We start from the raw sequence: 22,009 nt of genomic DNA, 5'->3' as shown, positions 1-22,009 counted from the left end.
TATCTTGGTAGAGAAACAGGCTGTGTTCCTAGAGCAAGGGCCATAGTACAGTGTCCCTGGTGTAAGATGGTTGGTCCCTCTGCAGCTTTTCTAAAGGCCTGTCACCCTCCCCAGAGCATGACGGGAACTTTCTGAAACAAACGGCATGAGACTAATCCTCATTACCCCATACCCCTATTCAAGGTCCTTATCCTCCCCTCTGGATGACTGGCCCACCCTAAAATGGGGGTGGGGGAGGGATAGAGCCCTGAGCCAGCTCTTCCCTGCCTCTTCCAGGCTCTCTCTTTGCAGCCAGCTCACCAGGACACTGCCAAGTATGCTCTGTGCCAGGATGGAGGCTGGGCCTGGGGGCTGGGGCCCTAAGGGTTAGTGACTGCCAGGGGTCCTGAAGCCCTTTGCTTGCCCTTCAGAGAGCTTAAAACTTCCCGGGAGAGGAACAGCTAGCCTTGCTGGGTTGTCTGAAGAGGTGGGGGAGGAGGGTGTCCGGATCTGTTCCCCTTGGGGGCCCAGGCCAACACAATAGCCCCTGGGGCTGCCACACTCTGGCTTAAGTAGTTGCCTAGGCAACAGCAGGGACCAGCTTCAACCAATCCATGGCAGAGACTGGTAGGGGGAGGGAGATTAGGAGAGAAGCGGGTACTGTCCCCTTGCTGGATCCTATATAAGGAGGAGGGATGGGATCGGAGTGCTCTGGACTTGACTGTCCCTCCTGTGGACTTAGGGACAGAGCACAAAGATGCTTAGAAAAGGTTCCTGCAAGCCTGGGTCCTGGGGCAGCTTCTGGGCTATCCTGGCCTTGGTGGGACTGGTCACTCGTGCAGGTGAGTCGAAAGTACGGGGATCAGGTGCCTGGTAAGGAAAAAGGTAAGGGTTGGGGGCAGGAACTTCTGCTAGGAGCTACATAGAGCTGGCCAGGAGGTGGAACCAGCCAGCCAGCCCCAGAGAACACGGAGAGACTGGACCTCTCCAAGGACAGAGGGCACATAGCCTTCCAGGGAAAGAGGCTGGGCAGCAGGCAGAAGTCTTAATGGCAAAAAGACCCTCTATTGTTCATTGTCTCCGGCAGCTGGGTCCAGGCAGAGGCTGCAAGGGAACGTCATCAGCATTTAGGTCTTTCGGAGTGACAGCTGCGGAGGCGGGGCTAGGAGGCGGGTCTGGAGTGACAGCTGGGGAGGCGGGGCTAGGAGGCGGGTCTGGGGAATTAACCACCAGCGGCTGCTCCCTCTCTCCCCTGCTGGGTCTCCCTCTCCCACACACAGATGCTCACTCTTAGGAGCCTTCCTTTCAACGATCCACACATAGGCCCTGTGCCCACTCTGTGTGTGTGTACACAAGAGCTGCCTGCTGGTGCCCTTCTGCAATTGTCAGACCATTAACCGCCTGCTTTTCCCAGTTTGCAAGGCTCACTGCACTGCTCAGGCTGGGGGGGGGGTGTCTTTTCTATAACTCAGCATGTGTCCCTATCTGACCCCAGAGCTGCCCTGAGAACACAAGAAACAGGCCTCCCTGGAAGGGAGATGCTAGCTTCAACACTGTTACCCCTGGAATCCTATTCCTTCATTGTTCACCCATGGTACTTCATTGGGTCCCTTACTGTCTCACCGAGTAGGGCTGGGGCAGTGCTCCTCATTGTGGAGTGGTGATGCAATCCTGTAATCCCAGCACAAAGGATGAAGGAGGGAGAAGGATCAAGAGTTCAAGCCCAACCTCAGTTAATCATGAATTCAAGGCTAGCCTGAGCTACAAGAGACCCCATCTCAAAAAACTAAAAAGAGAACAAACAAAAAAAAAAAAGAAAGAAAGAAAGAAAAGAAAGACAGAAAGAAACGCTATGCCTGCTGTCCCAGCTTTGGTCTCAGTTTGGTCTCCCTAACCCTGGCCCTGGCCCTGAGCTCCACCTGCTCATTCCTGCCCAGGTCTATAGGGTTGGCTGTATTCCTTTGTCTCTGGCTGGTTCCAGGCTGCTCACTTGTGCATTTATTTATTTTTAAAATTGATTTGTGTGTGTGTGTGTGTGTGTGTGTATGTGTGTGCTTAACACTTGATCTACTACTGGCTATGGAGTCCAGGCTGGCCTTGAACTCCCCACCCTTTCCTGTGTGTACTTACTATGTGTCTGTTCTGCCCCCTTGAACTTTCCTGAGTGTGAGAACTGGGTTAGGTTCATTCACTGCCGCATGACAGCCACGTAAGTTCTCAGTACCCAAGGCTGTGCCACCTCTGACTGGTTTCTTCACCCTCCCCCTGGGGACCAAGTACCATGGACATCAATCAGTTCACAGAAACATTAACTGGTCCACGACTTCTGCCTGACCAGAACATATTCTGCTAAGAACATACCTCCAAGTCTGCCTGGGGCCAACTCATCATGAGCTAGTTTGTGGACACTCATGTAGGCTCCCCACCCTTCTCCCACACGCTGCCACCATGCCACCAGTCGGTCCCTCTGCAGTCTTAGTTGGAAACACCAGGCCGGTTGCCCTCTCAGGCTCTGCCATGTCCCTTCCTGCTGCAGCTCAGAGAGCCGATGTGGGTGGGGAGGCAGCAGGCACCACCATCAACCACTCCCACATGCTGCTCCAGCGACTGCAGGACCTGCTGCGCCAGGGCAATGCCAGTGATGTCATCCTGCGGGTCCAGGCTGTGGGCACTGACGAGGTCCGAGCCTTCCACACCCATCGCCTGTTGCTGGGGCTGCACAGTGAGCTGTTCCGGGAGCTGCTGAGCAACCAGAGTGAGGTTATGCTGCGGGAGTCCCGGGACTGTGCCGCTGTCTTTGACAAGTTCATCAGGTACATAGGGGGAGGGCACCATCCTGCACCCAGTCCGTGGCTCCCTGTCTCTCCACCTTCAGGGGTGCAGAAGTCTGGCCTTACTGGTTATTATATCGACTTTCAAAAGTCCTAGCATGACATACAACACAGGCTTCCTTTATCCCTCCTTCCGATGCCCTCCCTGTTGTGGCCTGTGTCCCTTTCTGGCCTTTGGGAGTCCCTTCTGAGCTACTTCCAAACCCGGTCAAGAACACTGATAGAATCAACAGATTCTTGGTTGGTTCCAAGTGCCTTCAATGCCACAAGGCTTTGAAACCACAGGGCTAAGGAGCAGAAAGGTCAACAGGCTCGGTCACCTCTCTCCTTCCTGCACAGGGAAAGACTGTAAAATGCTCTAAGGAGGTAACCCTGCTCTAAGGGCTCAAACAAGGTGGCTGCAGGATTCCAGACAACACCCCCAAGTTCCAGGCAACAGGAAGAGGGATAAAACAGAAGGGTTTCACATAGAGCCAAGCGGGGTGCTGTGTGCCAGTGGGACTGTCAGGAAGAATGAGGCAAGGGGGTGGGCAGCACTGTAAGAGAGCCAGGGACAGTAAAATGGCTGAGAGGGAGAGGGAATCCAGACAGCTGAAAAGCCTGACCAAAGAGAAGCCGACAGGGAACAGGAAGTAGCCTGGGTTGGCTGTGTGCTGTGTGTAGTGAGATTTTTCTCAGCCTCTCACGGTGACAACATTCCGGAGGTGGGCTCTTCCCCTTTCTTAGGCATCTTGGGATTCCTAAGTTAAAGGACTTGCCTTCTCTAGCAGCAAGGAGGAAGTCAGATGGGCATCTAAATCCAGATTGTGTGGACACCAAGGTTACTGGCAACCTCTTCTCGTTTGAGCTTAGAGTTAGATATGAAGTGGATGCTTAGTAAATGCATGTGATTTTCACAGCACCAGAAGCTAAAGATGTCTGAACAGGCCAGGAGGGAACTTAAGAAGAAAACATAGAAAGCCTCAAGGTCCATTCATCCTGTTTGTTCCTTACAAAAATGGCTGTGTCCCCTCTGGGTTCTGGGGAAACTTGCGAGGGTAGTGTAGGTGGCCTTGACAATACTCAGTCCCGCCGACCTTCCTATCTCTATTTTTATTTTTTTTAAATCATATTATTAGCATGTGTGTCTGTATAAGTGTATGCCACATGTAAATGGGTACCCTGCTCTAGCTAGAAGAAGGCTGGAGTTACAGATGGTTTCCGAGACACCCAATGTGGACGCTGGAGACCGAACTCCGGTGCTCTGGACAAGTGCTCTTAACTGCTGTGCCCTCTCAGCGGGCCCCTCTCCAATTCCCTTCCAGGTATTTGTACTGTGGTGAGCTGACTGTACTGCTGGCCCAGGCTATCCCGCTACACAGGCTGGCCACCAAGTACCGAGTAGCATCCTTGCAGCGAGGCGTGGCCGACTACATGCGCGCACACCTGGCGGGAGGCGTGGGCCCCGCTGTGGGCTGGTACCACTATGCTGTGAGCACCGGGGATGAGGCTCTGCGTGAGAGCTGCCTGCAGTTCCTGGCTTGGAACCTTTCTGCCGTGGCGGGGAGCGCGGAGTGGGGCGCCGTGAGCCCCGAGTTGCTGGCGCAGCTCCTGCAGCGCTCGGACCTGGTGCTGCAGGATGAGCTGGAGCTGTTCCACGCGCTGGAGGCGTGGCTGGGCCGCGCGCGGCCGCCCCCTACCGTGGCCGAGCGAGCGCTGCGCGCCATCCGCTACCCGATGATCCCGCCTGCACAGCTTTTCCAGCTGCAGGCGCGCTCGGCCGCCCTGGCGCGCCACGGCCCGGCGGTGGCAGATCTCTTGCTGCAGGCTTACCAGTTCCACGCCGCCTCGCCGTTGCATTACGCCAAGTTCTTTCACGTGAACGGCAGCGCCTTTCTGCCGCGCAACTACCTCGCCCCAGCCTGGGGCGCCCCGTGGGTCATCAACAACCCGGCTCGCGACGATCGCAGCACCAGCTTCCAGACGCAGTTGGGACCCAGTGGTCACGACGCGGGTCGCCGGATTACCTGGAACGTGCTCTTCTCCCCGCGCTGGCTGCCCGTCAGCTTGCGGCCCGTCTACGCGGACGCCGCGGGCACCGCGCTGCCTGCCGCGCGCCCCGAGGACGGGAGGCCGCGACTGGTGGTCACGCCAGCTAGCAGCGGTGGCGATGCGGCGGGCGTGAGCTTCCAGAAGACAGTGCTGGTGGGTGCGCGCCATCAGGGCCGCCTCCTGGTGCGCCACGCCTACAGCTTCCATCAAAGCAGCGAAGAAGCTGGCGACTTCCTGGCCCACGCCGATCTGCAGAGGCGCAACTCGGAATACCTGGTGGAGAACGCGCTGCATCTCCATCTCATTGTCAAGCCGGTGTACCACACCCTCATCCGGACTCCCAGTTAACCTCTGGATTGAGAAATAAGGCCAGGCCTGGATGGCGTACCAGGGTGTCAAAGTGACTGTTGCCCTGGGCCTTGGGTGATCAGGTGCAGCCGGTTGGGACTAGGGTGGAAGGCAGGTGAATGTGGTAGACAAAATGGCTGTGGTTTCAGGAGTGCCTTTTCCAGCTAATTTGAAGGCAGCATTCTTGGTACAGAATAAACCGATGCTCAGAGGGGCCAGGTTCTGAAGCAACTTCCGGGTCTCAAAATGTCTGGGGTTCACATACCCTCCACTGGCTCCTCCCTGCCAGACACCCCACCTGGACATGAATTAGGGCGGGGAAGATTGATTGCCAAGGGTTTGGTCCTGGCAATCTCCCTCTTGGATAGGAACTTCCACATTCGAGCTGAGGTGCTCTCTGAGCTGCAATCTCCAGGGGGCAGCCGCCCCTGTGGCTTGTGGGACTTTTTGCCACTGCCCTTCAAGTCTCTGGCCTTTGTGAAGGGTCCAGGGTAGTGAAAAGGCCCTTGAGTGAGGGCCGAAAACTAGACCTAGCTCTAGCCCCATTTTTTTCTGGAGAAGGAGAGTTTTGGCAACTTGAAGAAAAAACATTCCCCAGTTGTGTGTAGGTTTGGGCCATGGGAGATGAGGCTCTGGGAGAGAAAGGGCCAGGATCTGGACCAGTCTGAGTCCCAACGTTGCACATTCCACAGCTCCCAACACAGCCATCAAAACCCCAGTAGGACTTTATTTGAAAGAAAGGCAAAAAGAAAAAAAAAAAAAAAGCCAACAGAGAAGTTACAAAACCAGATTCCCTCCCCACCCCTCCCCTCCCTACGTGAAGTCCTGTGGGCTCCTCCCCCATCCCCTATCTTCAGCCAGGCCCAGGGGTGGGCCCAGGAATCCCTCTCACCAACAGCTCCTCTCCCCCATTGCCGAAGCCGAGACTGGCCCCAGGTCTGTACAAGTTTTTGGCAATAATGCTCTGTCCCAGGCTGGGAAGCCGGGCCTCTGGGACTCACCTCCCTCTCTAGTGGCAGGGTGAACACGGCAGAGTTCTGCAGACAACCCTACCGTTTCCGGGTCATGGGAGCCCAGTCCTCTAAGCTCTTGCTCTATGGGATCCCCATCTGCCCAGCTTCCACCTCCCAGTCCCTGCTACACCCCGTTCAGTCTTGGGGTTCAGAATAGTAGGTGCCTGGATCCCTCAGTTATGCTGGAGGCGTCCATCTTTGCCAAAGGTGCTTGAGCCATGGGGTAGGCTGGGCCCACGTGTAGCTCTACGGGAAACACCGACTTGGTTGGGGGCGACAAGAAGGGGTGAAGGGTTTCCAGACCCTATGACAGGAGAAAAGGCAGCACTAGTTGAGGAATTTCTTTCCTCCCCTACCTCCCAGAGGTCTTGAACTCCTAAGGGGACCAATCCCAGTTTGCAAACCCCACCCAGTACTGCTCCTTGAATCATGCTTCTAGATCCGGCCAGGAGGCCTGTGTGTTTCCCCTCTCAGCTGGTCAAGGCCTCTCCCACCTCAGTCCCTTTTTGGTTAGTACTGACCTGTGTTCTGGTTTGGAGGAAATTTGACCTTGCCCAGAGGCAGAGAGACTTTTCCCAGATGCCTGACACCAGGAGATGGCCGCCCACACGCCTGCATCCGGCGATCTGAAAGGCCCTCGGAGGGACGAGGTCCTAGTAGGTGTGTCTTGGGACGGGACAGCTGTACAGATGGAAAATAGCGGAATGGAGCAGAGAGATGTCCAGAGCTCAGCTACAGAACCCAGTCCTAGCTACTTTATTTGGGGGTGATAGTTGTGTCAGGGCTCAAAGCGTAGTGAAGGGCTGGAAGTGTCCTGTTGCTTCTGGAGGGTGCTAGCCCGCAGACGCCCACACATTAGTAACGGGTGCAAACATTTCAACCCTGCCCTTTGCCTCACCCCTTGTCCTGTGACCTCGAAGGACCGAGACCTCCGCTTCCTCCTCTTCGCTTCCAGTGACTCCTCCCTTTTTTTGCTGAGGCATTTCTTCTGGCCACGCACCCAGGACCCAGTGCCATCACCTCGAGGTCCTACCGTCCTGGAGGGGCCCTCGCCCGTGCTGCTAGATAGATTGTCCTCGCTGATGGCATGCTGCAGTGTCGGGCTGGGCGGCCGCTTGCAGGCCAGTTGCCCGGGTGGGCGAGCATCATCAGCTTCGCTCAACGAGTGCAGGGATAGGCTGCTGCGCTCTGTGGCAGGTGCCAGCAGGTGGCGCCCTTCCGTTCCCAGGGCCCGGGAGCGCCGCTGGGCGGCCTTCACGGAGATACACTTGGTCCGCGTCAGGATCTCTTTCCTCTCTAAAGCAGATACCAAATACAGGGTCAAGGCCACCTCCCACACCTCTTCCTCACAGGACAAAAGTGAGCAAAAGCCAGGACTCACAGAATTCACTTCCAGAACTCTAACTCACTAATTCTGAGAAGCTTTGGGCGAACCCTGGGGATCTTAATTTCATTTGTAAATGGGATTGCAAAATGAATACTCTGGGGCTCCTTCAAAGATGAACTGAGACACTGGGAGTCTGGACTGGTGTCATAGGCCTGTAATCTTAGCTCCTTCAGAAACTGAGGCAGGAAGATCAAAAGCTTAAGGCTGGCTGGCCATGGTGGTGCAAACCTTTAATCCCAGCACTTGGAAGGCAGAAGCAGGGGGTCTCTGTGAATTTGACCATAGTGAGTTCCAGGTTAGCCTAAGCTACATAGTTAGACCCTGTCTCAGGAGAAGAGGAGGAGGAGGAAGAGAAGGTAGAGGTGAAGGAGGAGGAGGAGGGAGAGGAGGTGGGAGCAGAGGAGGAGGGGGCAGGAGGAGAAGGAAGAGGAGGCCTGCCAACCCATGCAACTTAGATCTAAAAGTGAGCAACAAGATTAAAAGTGAGCCAGGTGGTGGCGGTGGCACCTGCCTTTAATCCCAGTCTATTGTGTGTGAGGTCCTAGGGTCAATTCCTAGTACCCCCTCCAAAAAACCCTCACATATTTTAGACAGTGGGTTTAGTCTATCTGTCTGTCTAGGGGTCAGGGATGGATTAGATTTTAGAATTTGCTACTGCATTATCTAGTGGGGAGGGGGGTAGGCATCACCATTTTAATTTCTAATTGTACCCCATCTTCTGCGTGTCCCTGAACAGGTGGCTAGTCCTTCTGATAAAGCCAGTGAATGGGGGACCTTCAGCAGGGCCAGGGAGCAGGAAGGACTTCTAGTTTTGTAATCTGAGCAGTCTACACGTTGTCAGGCGGGGGGCGGGCAGGGCAGGGCAGGGCAGGCACACTCACCTTTATGGGACAGAAGGATCTCTGACAGGTTCTCACTGCTGTCCGGGGAAGAGTTGATCTGGCTGCCCAGGCTGTCCTGTGGTGGGGCCTAGGGGTGAGTTGTTTGGAAAGGGAAAGACCTTGAAGACCCCAGGGACTGCACTGCAGTCTGCAGAGGCTGTGTGGCCTTTTGAGGTGCTAGGCCTTTTGGAAGGATTCAAACCCACTGCTGGGCACCCAGATCTCACCTCCTGGGTCACCAGGCTGCCCACCTGGATGGGGGGTGGAGTAGGCACAGAGGAGCTCTTCACCTGCCAGGCCCTGGGACTGGCCTTGAACACATGGTAGGACTCACTGCAGTTGGCACAGGAACAGGAGGAGGCAGCTGTCGACCAGGCTAGTCACACTAAAGTTCACCCACCCCCACCCTAGAGAAGAACCTGTTGGTGCCAACGGGGGGGGGGGAGGAGAACCCACAAATCCTGGCTGCAGACCCATGCCACAGCTTTAAGTGCTTCTGGCTCCATCTTCCCCACTCTAAGCCCTCACCTGTCTGTGCCAAGTGGGGGTAGGGTGTTGTTTTGGGGGCGCTGGGCATCAGAACTTAGCGTCTTCACACTCTCCAGGTCAGAGTCCGGGGTCAGTGTGGCCCCTGCTGGAGTGATTTTGGGCAAGGAGCTGTCCTGTGTGTGTGATGGGAAGGCAGAGGGGTAACGACAAGAGTGAAGAGTCAGAAGACTAGGCCTTGAACCAGGAACAACACAGCCATAAGGGCTCTAAGATGGGGGGTGGGAGTGAAGGGCACTGGGCCTGTGCTCTGGGTCCCCAGCAAGCTGGGACCATTAGGCAGCCTCAGTGACACAGCTCAATGGCCTGGTCCTTTAGAGCATCCATCGTTTCCTTGATATTTAGAAATTAATTCATGAATTAAGCCATCCATCCATCCATTCATGTATTGTTTGAGATAGAATCTTGTTGTACAGTGGTGGCTGATCTTTCTAACCTCCTGCCTCAGCCTCACAACTGTTGGGATAGACTAGTTGACAAGTAGTCACTTGGTGACATCTCAGATGACAGTCTTGACCTTGTGACTCTAGGTTGGGAAAATAGCCAGGCCAGGTAGTAATGCCCAGGAATGGGGGAATCTCATCTAGGCTTGGGAAGGTGGGAGAGGAGGAGGGAGGGGGAAGGGAAGGAGAAAGAAGGAGGGAGGGGAGGGAGGAAGACCAACTCCTCTTGGAACTTGACTGAACTCGCAGGATCCCCATGTCAGCGAATTTAGGTCGGCCCACACGCCCACCTGCAGGGCTCTGGAGGCCACTCGGTCCATGATGGTGGCCCGCTCCAGGCTGCCCTCTTCCAGTTCCCGAAGGTAGACTTCGTAGAGTTCCTCCAGGTGCCGGGGAACCTCCAGATTGTAGTCTGTCCGGGGAAAGGGGAGATGAGAGCTTGGTGTGGGCTCTCAGCCCCAACGACAAAGTCCCAGGCCCTCGCGGTTGGGCCCTACCGTCGATGATCTGCCGCTGGCCCTGGATGATCTCATCGCAGAGGCTGCGGTGCTGCTCCAGGCGGCGCACGGCCTCGCGGCGGTGGCGCAGGGCGCTGTCGCGGAGCAGAGCGTGCGACTGCATCTCGGTGTTTTCCACCTCCAGCTCGTGCACGCGGCACAGCAGGCTGAGCACCTCGCGCTGCTCCTCCGAGCCGATGCGGCGCGGCAGCGTCTCTTCCAGGCGCCGGCCACGCGCGCGCAGCTCTCGGCAGCGCTGCTCCAGCGCCAGCTGCGGGAGGGCGGCACGGGTCAGCACCAGACCAGTCCCACCAGTCCAGACAGGCCCCGGTCTCAGGCCTTCTGGCTGATGCTCCAAGCACAGGCTAGCCTTCTAAGCTTATTCTGGATGTTGCAAGTAGTTGGCGCCTTTGTGCCCACTTGACTCAACCATTCCCTGTGACATCCCTAATTCCAACTCAGAAGGTGAAAATCTATTATTATATTGGTTACCATGTTCTTAGTTCTTGCTTTATGCCAAGTATTAGTTTAACGGTCTCTAGCGACCCCTTTTGGACATCACCACGGCTGCTCCCATTTTAGAGATGAGAAGTATGAGTACACAGAGACCCGGACACCCAAGATTTGTGGCCTGAGCTCTCTGGGTCTCCCTCTTCCCCAGCCCTCCGCCCCCAAGCCCCGTACACCTTTTCTTTGCGCAACTTCTTCTGTTCGCCCACCAGGGCGGCGATGTTTTCCCGGGCTGATGCCACTTCAGGTGGCTCCAGGTTATCTGGCTCATCGCCTGTGTCCGAGTCTTTCTCACTGTCCTCTTTGGTGTAGGACTCCTTCCTTCGCTCCTCCCGCCACTTGAGAGCCCTGCGTGACTTCTCGTGCTCCCAGCTGCCAGCATTTCCCCCACGAGAGACACAAGATTCAGCTCATTTGTGTTTCTATGCTCCAGGCTCCTCCATGCCAAACCTGAACCTGGGAGGGTCTAAAGGGTCCCGGGATAGGGGCGAGCATACCCGGCGATGGTGAGGAGGTGACGGGAGGTGTCAATCTGGACTTCCATGGCCTGGTTCTCCAGCTCCAGCAGGCGCCGGCGCACATCCATCTGCTCGTGGAAGGCGCTGATGAGTTGTTCCCGAAGCTGTCCCATCTCCGCGGGCCCTTCCTGCCCGCTGTGTAGCTGAACCTCAGCTGCCGGGTGAGAGTGGTATGGGCAGAGGGGCCACCAGCTCAGGCCCACCTGAGGCTCTGGCCCTCAGCTTAGTCCTAGACCAGTGCTTCTCCTTCCAAATTCTCAGATTCCTCTCCTCCCACGCCCACATCACATCTGACTGCAGTGACTCTGGCTCTTCTGCTAGCCCTCACAGAACCCTTGTGTCAAGGATTTTTTTTTTTTTTCCCTATCATCTTTTAGAATGCCCGTTTCTCTGGCATCTTTTAGAAAACCATCGCAGTGAACACGCAAGTCTCAGTGAGTGGTAAGCCTGTCGGGCGGCTCCTATATAATATCCTCACATCATCCCACCCCATCTCCAGCTCTGCCAAGCAAACAGTGTGGTCCCATTTTACAGGGGAAGGCTCCAGGATAACTAGCAGAGGCCACTCAGCCAAGAGGAGCCAGGGTTAATGCTACCTCGTCCTATAACCCCATAAGGTCACTTGGAGAGAGCTGCTGAGACCAGCTCAGGCCTCCAGAGACACAGGCCTCTCTACATACCTTGGATGTGGCGGATGTCACCTCTGTCCAGTTTGCCCCGGGGCTGACCCCGCCCAGCCTGCTGGTCGATCTTGCACTTGAGTCTCTGGATCTCGCCTCTCAGGTCAGCGATGATGCTGGTGTACTGAGCGATGTGGTAGGAGACATTAAGCAGGTTCTGCTTCACCTACAGGGAGCCCAGGATGAGGCATGAAGGGGTACAGTCACCCCAGGAACCAGCCTCCCTTTCTCTTTCTTCCACTGCCCCTCTTTTAAAAGGACTTATTTTATTTGTATGAGCATTTTGCTTCCATGCGTTATATATACATGCCCTGTGCATGTCTGGTGCCATAGATCCCATGGAACTGGAATTAAGAGACAGTTGTGAGCTGCCATGTGGGTGCTGGGAATTGAACCCAGGTCCTCTGGAAGAATAGCCAGTGCTCCTAACTGCTGAGCCATCTCTCCAGCCCCTCTCATTCTTTCCCTTTGCCAGTTCTTTTCAACGACAGCAAGGGTCTCCTTGCCTCCGTCCCCACAGCCTCCTGTCACATCCCCATGTCTCTGCTAGCTCTAAATCCTAAAGTGCTACTGTTACTCACTGGTCCCCTATTTCCTACAGAGCGCATTTCTTCACCGGGTATTGAGGTCTTGCTACTCAGATTCTTTTCTTTCTTTCTTTTGATTTTAATTTCATTTTTAGTTTATGTGTATGTGTCTGTGTGGGACTGTGTACCTCTGACTGTGGGTGCAAAAAGAAGATGTAAGACCCCCCTGGAGCTGGAGTTACAGGCAGTTGTGTGCTTAATATGGATGCTGGGACCCGAACTCAGGTCCTCTGGAAGAGCCGCAAGTACTCTGAATCATTAGCCATCATTCTAGCCCCATGATTTCTTCCATGCTTGGACTCTGTTTCTGTATGAGTGTCTTGTTTTAGTTAGGCAAGTCTCCTGGTTTCCCCATGCCCACAACAGACAGCTCATCTTTCCCTGGCTTGCCTCAACTCCTACTATTAGCATCCATTAAAAACGAATCTACTACTAGGGGCTCATGTGGCCCAGGCTAGCTTTGAACTCATTGTGTAACCAAGGATGACCCTGAACTTCTGATTCCTCTCCCTCTGCCTCCCAATGTTGGGCTGCAGCGTTCACTACGATATCGGGATAAGCTGCTTCTGACTAACTCGTCACGATCATGTGACCTGTCCCCGTGAAGTTCCTGGAGGCTACATGGCAATGTTGGGGGAGTTGTAGATATTGAAAGAAGGCTCACTAAAACCACTTCAAAGTTAGCCATTCTCCCCTCCACAGCCTCACAGGCTAAGACTTACTTTCTTACCAGAGAACATAGTTTGATCATGAACTTGAAAGCCAGGCAGTCTCTGCCCTATCCTCCACTAGCTGTGACGTCACTTTACGTCCTTAACGTTCATCATCCTAAACTGTACGGTAGGGGAGCTGTAACTCCTGCCTGGTTCTGAGGTCAGATGGGGCAGTGTGTTACGGTTCAGGGTGGCACTGGGTAAGGCAGCCTTTGACTGTCACTGTGGTGGTGAGATGCTTTGGACATATAGAGGACTGGGTAATCCTCTGAGGAGGAAGGGACAGGAGAGGGATGGAATGGAGGGTGGGAGCCGAGCCTGGAGTGAGAGGCAGAAGAGAGTCTTTGGGAGCCAAGGGCTCCAGGCAGGCAGGCAGTGGCTGGGAGTCCAGGGAAGGGCCTTGAAGTGATGTCGGCCTGGGTAACGAGGTCACTGCTGGAAGAGTGGAGCGGCTGGCAAGGCTCCTCTCAGGACCTCAAATCTCAGTCCAGGAGGGTGTGTCTAGGGGGTAGTCCAAGGGCCCTCACCCGAGTCCTAATATTCTTGGCTCGGCCGGCGTAGGTCAGGGTGTTCCGGGACTCTTCAAAGGCAGTGCTCGCTGGACTGATGTGGGCAATCATCACAGTGCGGCTGTTCCCGCCTAGTGAATCCTGGTGGGGGGATGGGGAGCTGGCTAGCTGGAGGACACCCCCCCAGAGGTTTCCTGAGACTGTTTACCACACCCTGGGTGCACACACATGTATATCACACATACACATGTATACACTGCATGCACACACACACACACACACATATTCACACTCACCCATACTTGTTTACACACATTCGCTCCTACACACACATGCACACACATGCACATATGCACACTCACGTACACACATGTACACATGCACTTGTGCACATACACATGCACACACAGAGGCACATATGTACACGTATGTACACATGTGCATACACACATACACACACACCCACGCTCATACAACATAAACACATGCATACAATGGTGGTCCTTTCCATATAGCCCCACTCCCCTGGCTTGTGGCTGCAGTCTTCATGGCAGGCTGATACAAGCTTTCAGAACCCACAGGCCTCTGCTGGGGTCCTGTTTTCAGTGCTTACAAAGTATGAGCCTACAGGGAGGTTCCTTGACCTTTCTGTGCCTCAGTTTCCTTATCTGTAACTTTAGCCCTCCTAACTTACAGAGACACTGGGAGACTTTAGAGCTGGGGAGAATCCCTTGAACCCAGCAAAGTCTGGGTGCCCATGGATCCCACATGAAGGCCACAGGTGACTCCGCCATGAGTAATTGGCTCCAAAAGAGCAGCTCCGGAGGCCACAAGGCTGACCATCACAAAGCCCCAAATCTAGGTGACTCTTGGTTCTCTCTGACTGGCTCACAGCTCCAGAAGGAGGTCCTGATACAGCCCATGTTCATTTTTCTCTACCTGTGCTTTGGTTAGAGTTGCCAGAAACACAGAGAACGTCTGCTTGCAACAAGTTGTACGGTAAATAGAACGGTATGGCTTAAGGTTGTCTCAAATATTGCATGAGGCATACCGATACAGAATGAACTTGATGAAATCCAAGTGGGGATAACTGAGCTTTGCCTGGGTGTGGCCTGTCGGGCCCCCTCTTAACACCAGTGAGTGCCCAGGTCTAGCTTGCTCTGGTACCTTCAGGAGCCGGGTGAGTTTGCTGTCCCGATAGTTGATGTATTTATTACTGCCCTTGTCACTCAGCGCATTGATGCAGTTGCCCAGGGCCAGCAGAGAGCGGTTGATGTGGGCTCCTTCCTTCATGCGCTGCCCCCGGTTCTGTGTCTGGGGAGATGGTAAGGGATAACCCAGTAGGGTAACCTACTGAAGCGTCATTCAGTCGCCCAACAACAAACACCCCAGTGATCCTGGTTATAGAGCATGGCCTCTCTTCTGAGGTCCCTGGAGATGGAGGAGGCATGGTACAGATGGAGGCTTTGCTGTGCCCTCTCATTCCTGAGCAGCACGACCCTTCAAGACATCAGGCCTGTTGCTTACCCTTCTCTCTGGGGACTCCACTTATCACCCCACTCCCCATCCCACATACACGTCCTCGAGACATCTTTCCTTCCCAACCACCCTCTCCCTGTCAGCCTCTCCCTGAGCTCCCTCCTCCTCTGAAAACTGGCCTTACCCAGGAGAGCCATCACCCCTGCACACCCGTGCCCCACCCTACCCCATTGCTTTCCTCTGGGAAGCCATCCCTTCACTGTGCCCTCTGAGCAGGCCTTACCTGAGAGGCACGCTCAGAGCCAGCTAGGTCAATCATGAACAGGCGGCCCTGCCGCACCTCCTGGAGGATGTTCTTGACCCGGCTGCGCTGGCGCACAGCCACCTGGAGCACAGCGTGGGAGCGGGAGGATGTCTGGTTGGCAGCTGTGGGCTCTTGCGTCCTCTGCCGGTTCCCCTTCATCAGCAGCTGCATGATCTGGGAATGGGAGAGGGAAATGACTGGTGAGGACCCTGCAGAGAAGAGCCAGGGCTTGGTGGTGGGAGAGATCCAGCCTATTAGCTTCCCAGGGTGGGCTAAGAGGCCTGGGCATTTCTCTGCAAGCAGGTCTCTCTGTAAATGGAGAGGCTCTGTACAAGGATGAGCGTGTTAAGGCATGATGTGACCTCTGTCCCAGTGTCACCCTGGCCTTGATCCCTTTTTCCTGCTCCCCTGAGAGCGATTGTCCTGTCCATGGTACTGGAGACTTGCCTCCTTCGCATTGATGGTAGACACTTCTGTGATCCCGGCCACCTGGATCACCCCTTTGGAGTCTTCCCTCAGCTCCAGGTACCCCAGGGCCGGGTTCAGTAGGTCCCGGATCATCTCATTGTAGATCTGATGGGACAGTGCGAAAGGAGGAGGAAGATGAGAGATAAGAGGTCCAGGCCTGGAGCAGTTGAGTGGTCCCCTTCTCCCTAAGAAAGGAACGACCGTGTGCTTCTGTTTGCTGGTCCCCAGGTCCCATGAGGGAAGTCCCAACTTGGGGAAGCACTGCCTTTACACAATGGTAGAGGTTTCAAAGACAATGTTGCAGGAGGCTTCAGAATCAACTGGGGCTCCCTCCACAGAGAGGCCAGCCCTGGGCTGGACACACTGACCTATGCAGGACCCTTGGCCCGAAGAGGGAGCTCAGATTGTTGCTAGGCAACCTTCAGACTACTTCTCTTAGGTTGTGTGCCGTCACCCCCTCCCTGTCCCACCCCCTGCTTCCACTCTGTCCCCCAGCCGGCTTTAAAACAAGCCCAGCTGGCTGAGCCAAGACCTGCTTGTTCTTACCCTCGATCCTCTTTCTGAGACATCACCCTGGAGATAATCAACTCCCAGAGGAGCCAGATGGAGGCTGGCCAGCTGTCTTAGATAAGCCCCTGACCTCTCAACCCACGAAGTCCAGAATGGGAAGATGTTTGCTTAAGGGATAGGCTCAAAAAGGAGGTGCTTTCAAAGGCTGCTACCCAAACTGCTCGCTGCCCAGGCTACTGTGACGTGCAACGCCACATTAGAGCCACAGGCTCTCACGTGGGTCACCACCGTGCACTAAGAACACAGTGGCCTAAGTTCTCCGTGTTTCAAAAACAAAATTAATTTTTTGACACAGGGTTTCTGGCTGTCCTGGAACTTGCTCTGTAGACCAGGATGGCCTTGAACTCAGAGATCTAGTTCAAGAGTTCTCTGCTCCTCTGAGTTCTGGGATTAAAGGCATGCACCACCATGCCTAGCTCTCAAGTCTCAATTTTTAATCAAGTGGGGCCAGTGCTCTACATGTGGGTTGTGGGATAGCCCAGGAACTGCCAGCAACTGGCTCTAGGGAGGTGGACTGCCCTATCGTATGTGCCTCCTATCCAAGCCCAGTAGGAACTTGCCTCCAGGTAGGACATGGACACCTCATATTCCATGTCATTGCTGGTCTCCTCGATGGCTCGGAACAGGTCATTGAGGGTCCGAACATAGATGCCTGGCTCGTGGTCAGTGCCCAGCATGGTGTAGGTCTTCCCACAGCCTGGACAGGACAGACTGGCGGTGAGCAGGGCAGGGGCCAAGGGTAAGAAGCCTTACTGGGAGAGTGTTCTGGCAACCTTGAGCTGTCCGTGAGGCTGTTCCCTCCCAGATGGCTGAGGAATGGGGTGTTTGGGGGACAGGGGACCTGGGTGAGGCAAGATTTGGATCATTCCCTCTATCCCTGACCATCCCTGGGCCAGGCTGGTTCTCTGATGAAGGGTGAAGGGCTTCGTTTCCCAGGGAGCCTAGGAGGAGGCTGCAGTTCTTGCCTACGTCTGGGCTTCCCCCTCACCTGTAGGGCCATAGGCAAACACAGTGGCATTGTATCCTGAGATGACACCCTCGATGAGGCTCTTGGTGGTGGCCTGATATACCATCTCCTGCAGGGGAGGAGGAAGGGACCCAGAGGTCAGACACCAGTGCCTACAGGCAGGTTCTCGCAGAGAACAGATGGAGTGTCTGTCCCAGGAGCCCTAAGCCAGAGATAAGAGGGTTTGGAAAATGGAAGGAGGTAGTCTCTGCTTACACCCCTCAGGGAGGACACCAGCCTGCAAAGAGGGCTCAGGTCACCTGAGACGCCTCCTCTACAGCTGGCTCCCCCACCACACCCCTGCCCCGAGGATGCAGTCAGCTCCTGGGCGCATCTGAGCATCCAGAAGATGGGCAAGATGGGATCCCTAGGAAGGTGTCAGGTTTTCTTGTGTCTGCCCACCACCTGCCCTCCCCACACCAGATGGGCTTCACAGTTCTTCCTTCTCCTGGCCTGTGTAGGTAGTAGGCCAGCTGTGGGGGTGTCTCATGTGACTACTCTATGCAGAGTGAGATTTGAGTGCTAACTAACCAAGTGTGTTTCTTCGGAAAGCCCGCCGTGCGGCCCCTCGGGTATACAGGCAAGCAGTCACGTGACATCAGGCTGTGCACAAGTACAGGTGGGAGAGGCATTGTGGGTAAACTGTTCACAAACAGGCAAAGCTCCAGGAAGTGGGTGCTGGAGCAAGTTCTGAAGAAAATGTGAGCAGGATCCCCTGAGAACCATCCTTGCAGGGCGAAGTGTGGAGAGGTGTGTGTGTGTGTGTGTGTGTGTGTGTGTGTGTGTGTGTGTGTTTCCAGACCAGGTTCACATTCTCCCCTCACCTGGGTGGCAGTGAAGTCAAAGGCCACGTCAAAGAGGTATGACTTCTCCCGGGACCGGTGTGCCCGCAGAATGTCGTCAGGGTCCTCCATCGGGTCCATGAGAACCACCATCTGCAAATGTTCCCGAGATGGGAGACCACTGTCACCTGGAATTCCTACAGCCTGCAGACCTATCTGCTCTCTGAGCTTCAGGTCTGGGTGCTTAGGAGATAAAACCTCTCTAGTGATGATGAATGACCACCCCTTGGAGACACACCATCCCAAGGCAGCAGAGAACACTGTGGGGGGGGGGGAAGTGGTGGGGTAACAGCTACAATGAACCCCAGATCCAAGGCTTCTTCCCCTAGCCACAGTTCCACCCCCCTGCTGCTTTTCCTGGAGGAAAGACTGCAACATTGCTAGTTGTCATAACACATTGTTTGTGACGAGATCCATTTTGCCCACTCCACCTCCATCTCCACCACAGCCTCACTTCGTCCCATTTCAGTAACGGGAAAGTGTGTACTTCCACCTGACAGATGAAGAATTTCAAGCTAAACCCTAGCCTGTGGAGGGACAGAACTCAGAACCCAGGACCCTGACCCCAAACTAGAAGGCTCTTAACTGCATCTCTGCAGCCCCGTGGCTCTCAAGACCCTGCCTGGCCCTCCACGCCCAGCCTCTGAAGAACAAGGCAGGCAAAGAGCTGCTGACAGTTGGGTGACTCTACTGAAGAAAGCAGGTGGGCTTGGGTCCCTCCTACATGAACTTAAAATAACTGCATCTCTAGCCAAGACCTGTGATTAGAGAGTCTACAGGACCCTAGGCTGGCATTCCACCCCTGCAGGGTGGGGTCAGCTCTACTCTGTGCATATACATGTGAAGGCACATACATACATTAAGATGTGGAATGGACTGGCTGGGTCCCTCCCCTATTTTAAGAATACTCGCTGAGCCCACTCCATTCTGCCCAGGTCCCCATGGGCTGAGCTTTGCCCAGGGCTCTGAGCAGGAACACAGAGCAGGTGGCTGGGTCCTTGCTGGGTTCCTGGTCTAGGGTAGGATGCAAGATGGGAAACATCAGAAAACACTCAGCTACTCCTGGGGCATGGGGGGGGGGCGTGGTCTGAATTTCAGAGAGGACCAAGAGACACAGGGATGCGCTTTGAATCCTAGCCCTGCCTCTAATTAGCGGAGTGGCCTCATCCTTCCATGGGGACCTGCCTGAGCCTCAGTCTCCTCCCCAATGGAGGAAATGGTGCTGTCATCTTCCCCAGGGCTATGACAAGCCCACAGGACAGTGTGTGACAGACACATGGTGGATCTCAGCGATCCTCTTTCAAGGAGCCATGAAGAGGGAGAGTGTGTGGAGGCAGGGGAAGGGACTTCACTAACTGCCCTCACCCAAGACTCTGTTATCGAATAAAGCATGGCAGAACCAAAAACAGACAGAAGACGGGTGGAGTGGCAACATCAGCGGCTCCCTTGCACAATATAGGTGTCCCTGGGGAGGCACAGTTCCCTAGACACCAGGCTCTGCCAGACAGCCAGGGGAAATAAGCCGTCCTAATGAGGTGGGGCTGCTCCCAGGGAGCCAGATGGTAGTCTTAGATCCTCTACTAGGGAGGGGAAGGAGAAGGAGGGCAGGGGGGACCTCCACTCCCAGTGCATGCTGCCACTCACTCCTGGGGCACACTAACAGTCGATCGTGGGGCACACTAACAAGCACTGTTTCTTTGTTCTGTTTTCTTTTCTTCAAGACAGAGTCTTGCCCTGTAGCCCTGCTAGCTTTGAGCTTAGGACAATCCTCCTCCCTCGGCCTCCTACATGCTGGGGTTACAGGCATGCACCATCACACCCAGCCAATACCAGATCTTTACTGAGAACTTCAACATAGATTTCTCATCATTACTCTCAGACAGGCTGGTCAGAGCCTAGCATCTAGTTGCTTGGAAATGGTAGATCCAGAGTTAGTTAGGGATTCTGGCCACTTGGCTTTCAGGCTGGACCCTGCTCACCCTCTGAACCCTCCCCCTACATCCCCTTCTCCCTCTGTTGCCACAGGGCTTGTGGGGTACTTTAGCCATTTTCATGTCTGAGTAGCCCCATCCCAAGCCCTCACCCACCACTGTTCACATTAGCCCTATGTGTTCATTTGGCCCTAGGGAATATGATGCAGTACACATGGGTAAACTGAGTCCTCACAGAGGACCAAGGAGGAAGGGGATTGGCTGTTACAGGAAGGCAAAGACAGTAGCTGTGCCCCAACTTCACCCCTCCCAGGGATCAGAGGAGAGCCAGGACTTATGACTGTCCCAAAGGTCTTGTGAATAATGGGCCAGGCATGGAGAGCCATCAAAGGCAGCAGAGGTTGGCCGTGAAGGCGAGGCAGCAGGACAACAGTTTACATGCTCAGCTGAACTCAGGAGCTTGGGAGGGGTCCTCAGTGGGTCCCTTTGAGTCCCTTACTCATGCCTGAAGATTTAGGAGGACCATGGCCTAGGGATTCCAGGCAGATTCCTCTCCATATCTCATGTCTGTCTAGGGTCAACACCTTCCCTTCTCCCACGGAATAATTGGAGCAGGCCTGCACCTAGGCTTCCTGTATCCACCTAACCCCAGACAGCAGCAGGACCCCCTTGGTGATTCTCTAGGGGTGGGTTTTTGTCAATCAGATGAGGCTTCAGCTAGAGAGAAAAGTCACAGACAGGCTGGGTGCTGAGCAATGGTCCTGTGCAGGGAAAGGCCACCAACTCTGCCCCACCCCAAAGGTTAGCAGCCATGGTGATCTCAGTGTAGGATGATTGGGCTTGCACTGCTCCCTAGGTCACCAGTCCTTAGTCACTGTCCCCTCCTCAGAGCATCAGCCCTACAGCCCTCCCAGCCTTCCCTAGGGTTTGATCCTTATCCCAGGCTCTCAGCAGCCTGCGCCTGCTCAGATTTCAGACCTAGATGAAGACAAAACCTGGCTTTGAGGGCCCTGGCATGGGTTCCTGAGGGCTGCACCAGGAGCAGGGCCAGCTAGAACAACTCTCATTTTGAGTCCTGAGGTTCCTGTGGACTAGGAGCCTCACGGGGCCTTGGTGAAGGGGGCGAACAACATGCATTATCATCTACTCTAACAGACAGCTTTTCTATCCCTTTCAGGCACTGCCAAGTCCACCTGGACACCCAGTTTCTTTGATGACCAAATGGTCCCGCATCAGAGGACTGTCATCCCACCTGCCACCACCCCACTTAATGAGGGCTTTGTCTGGGATCCATCTGTCAGGACCCCAGAATATCAGTGTTGTTTCTGACTGTCACAGAACACAAGGGAGCCCTTGTGCCCCTTGACCAGGTGAATCATAGCTGAGCCAGAAAGGATTGGGAAGGGAGCCTGGGCTGTCATGGGAGACTTGGCTTGGGGTGCTCAGGCCAGGGCAATTCACCTGTGAAGCATCTACAGTGTGCCCCAAACATGGGAAAGGCCTTCAAGAAATAGAAAAATGAAGCCTGGTGTCCTGCTTTCTGAAACACTCAGATTCATAACCAGGAGAGAGCTGGTGTTTAGAGGAGAGGTCCCCAAGTCCAGCCCTGACAGGACAGAGAGGCAACCTGGAAGAAGAGATGACGTTGGTACGGTATCTTCAAGGTTGAGCAGGAGGCAGCCAAGAGAGGTGGGGTGGAAGGACACTCAAGAGAAAAACATGAGAGGTAAAAGGCTGGACATGGTCTCTGGGGTGAAACGCAGGTTGGAAAGAAAGCCTGGAGTTTTGCTGTGGTTCTGCTTCCTGGGTATCCTCACAGTGTAGACCCAGGGCCTGCTGTAAGCTCCTGATGGCCGTAGCTTTGGGACCCTCTGAATGTCCCCTTGGCTGGTGCACCAGACTTTGTCTCCTCCTCCTCCCCCTCCTCCTCCTCCTC

At 54.8% G+C, this 22,009-nt stretch overlaps 2 protein-coding genes across 3 annotated transcripts in view; one reads left to right on the top strand and one right to left on the bottom strand.

The window, feature by feature from the left end:
- The first annotated feature begins 674 nt into the window (after positions 1–674).
- Btbd17 (BTB domain containing 17) lies at positions 675–5,958 on the top strand. Of its 2 annotated transcripts, XM_021178212.2 has the most exons (3): positions 684–821; positions 2,516–2,792; positions 4,115–5,958. In XM_021178212.2, the coding sequence occupies exons 1-3, from the start codon at positions 737–739 to the stop codon at positions 5,187–5,189; spliced, it is 1,437 nt and encodes a 478-aa protein (XP_021033871.1). In that variant the 5' UTR covers positions 684–736; the 3' UTR covers positions 5,190–5,958. The 2 variants fall into 2 exon arrangements, with proteins under 2 accessions (XP_021033872.1, XP_021033871.1); XM_021178213.1 differs by having other exon boundaries at positions 675–821; positions 2,584–5,420.
- Positions 5,959–6,059: 101 nt separating this feature from the next.
- Positions 6,060–22,009, bottom strand: part of Kif19 (kinesin family member 19) — a 25,737-nt gene continuing 9,787 nt past the window's right edge. The window contains exons 3-20 of the mRNA XM_021176781.2: positions 18,125–18,235; positions 17,283–17,370; positions 16,855–16,991; positions 15,704–15,829; positions 15,236–15,430; positions 14,641–14,787; positions 13,492–13,614; positions 11,665–11,830; positions 10,964–11,138; positions 10,643–10,838; positions 9,957–10,227; positions 9,750–9,871; positions 8,999–9,132; positions 8,698–8,803; positions 8,471–8,558; positions 7,101–7,498; positions 6,724–6,883; positions 6,060–6,506 (exon numbers count right to left, since the gene is read on the bottom strand). Coding sequence (XP_021032440.1) covers positions 6,376–6,506; positions 6,724–6,883; positions 7,101–7,498; positions 8,471–8,558; positions 8,698–8,803; positions 8,999–9,132; positions 9,750–9,871; positions 9,957–10,227; positions 10,643–10,838; positions 10,964–11,138; positions 11,665–11,830; positions 13,492–13,614; positions 14,641–14,787; positions 15,236–15,430; positions 15,704–15,829; positions 16,855–16,991; positions 17,283–17,370; positions 18,125–18,235 — 2,874 coding nt within the window. The 3' untranslated portion in view covers positions 6,060–6,375. The remainder of the gene's footprint in view (positions 6,507–6,723; positions 6,884–7,100; positions 7,499–8,470; positions 8,559–8,697; positions 8,804–8,998; positions 9,133–9,749; positions 9,872–9,956; positions 10,228–10,642; positions 10,839–10,963; positions 11,139–11,664; positions 11,831–13,491; positions 13,615–14,640; positions 14,788–15,235; positions 15,431–15,703; positions 15,830–16,854; positions 16,992–17,282; positions 17,371–18,124; positions 18,236–22,009) is intronic.

The sequence above is a fragment of the Mus caroli genome, chromosome 11 (assembly GCF_900094665.2).
Source record: "Mus caroli chromosome 11, CAROLI_EIJ_v1.1, whole genome shotgun sequence".
NCBI lineage: Eukaryota > Metazoa > Chordata > Mammalia > Rodentia > Muridae > Mus > Mus caroli.
The sequence above is the reverse complement of the archived record's forward strand: the minus strand, read 5'-3'. Positions and strand labels throughout refer to the sequence as shown.

Coding starts and splice junctions, on each gene's coding strand:
- Btbd17 (XM_021178212.2), top strand. CDS start 737: ATGCTTAGAAAAGGTTCCTGCAAGCCTGGGTCCTGGGGCAGCTTCTGG. Junction 822..2,515: donor GGGACTGGTCACTCGTGCAG/GTGAGTCGAAAG, acceptor TTCCTGCTGCAG/CTCAGAGAGCCGATGTGGGT. Junction 2,793..4,114: donor GTCTTTGACAAGTTCATCAG/GTACATAGGGGG, acceptor ATTCCCTTCCAG/GTATTTGTACTGTGGTGAGC.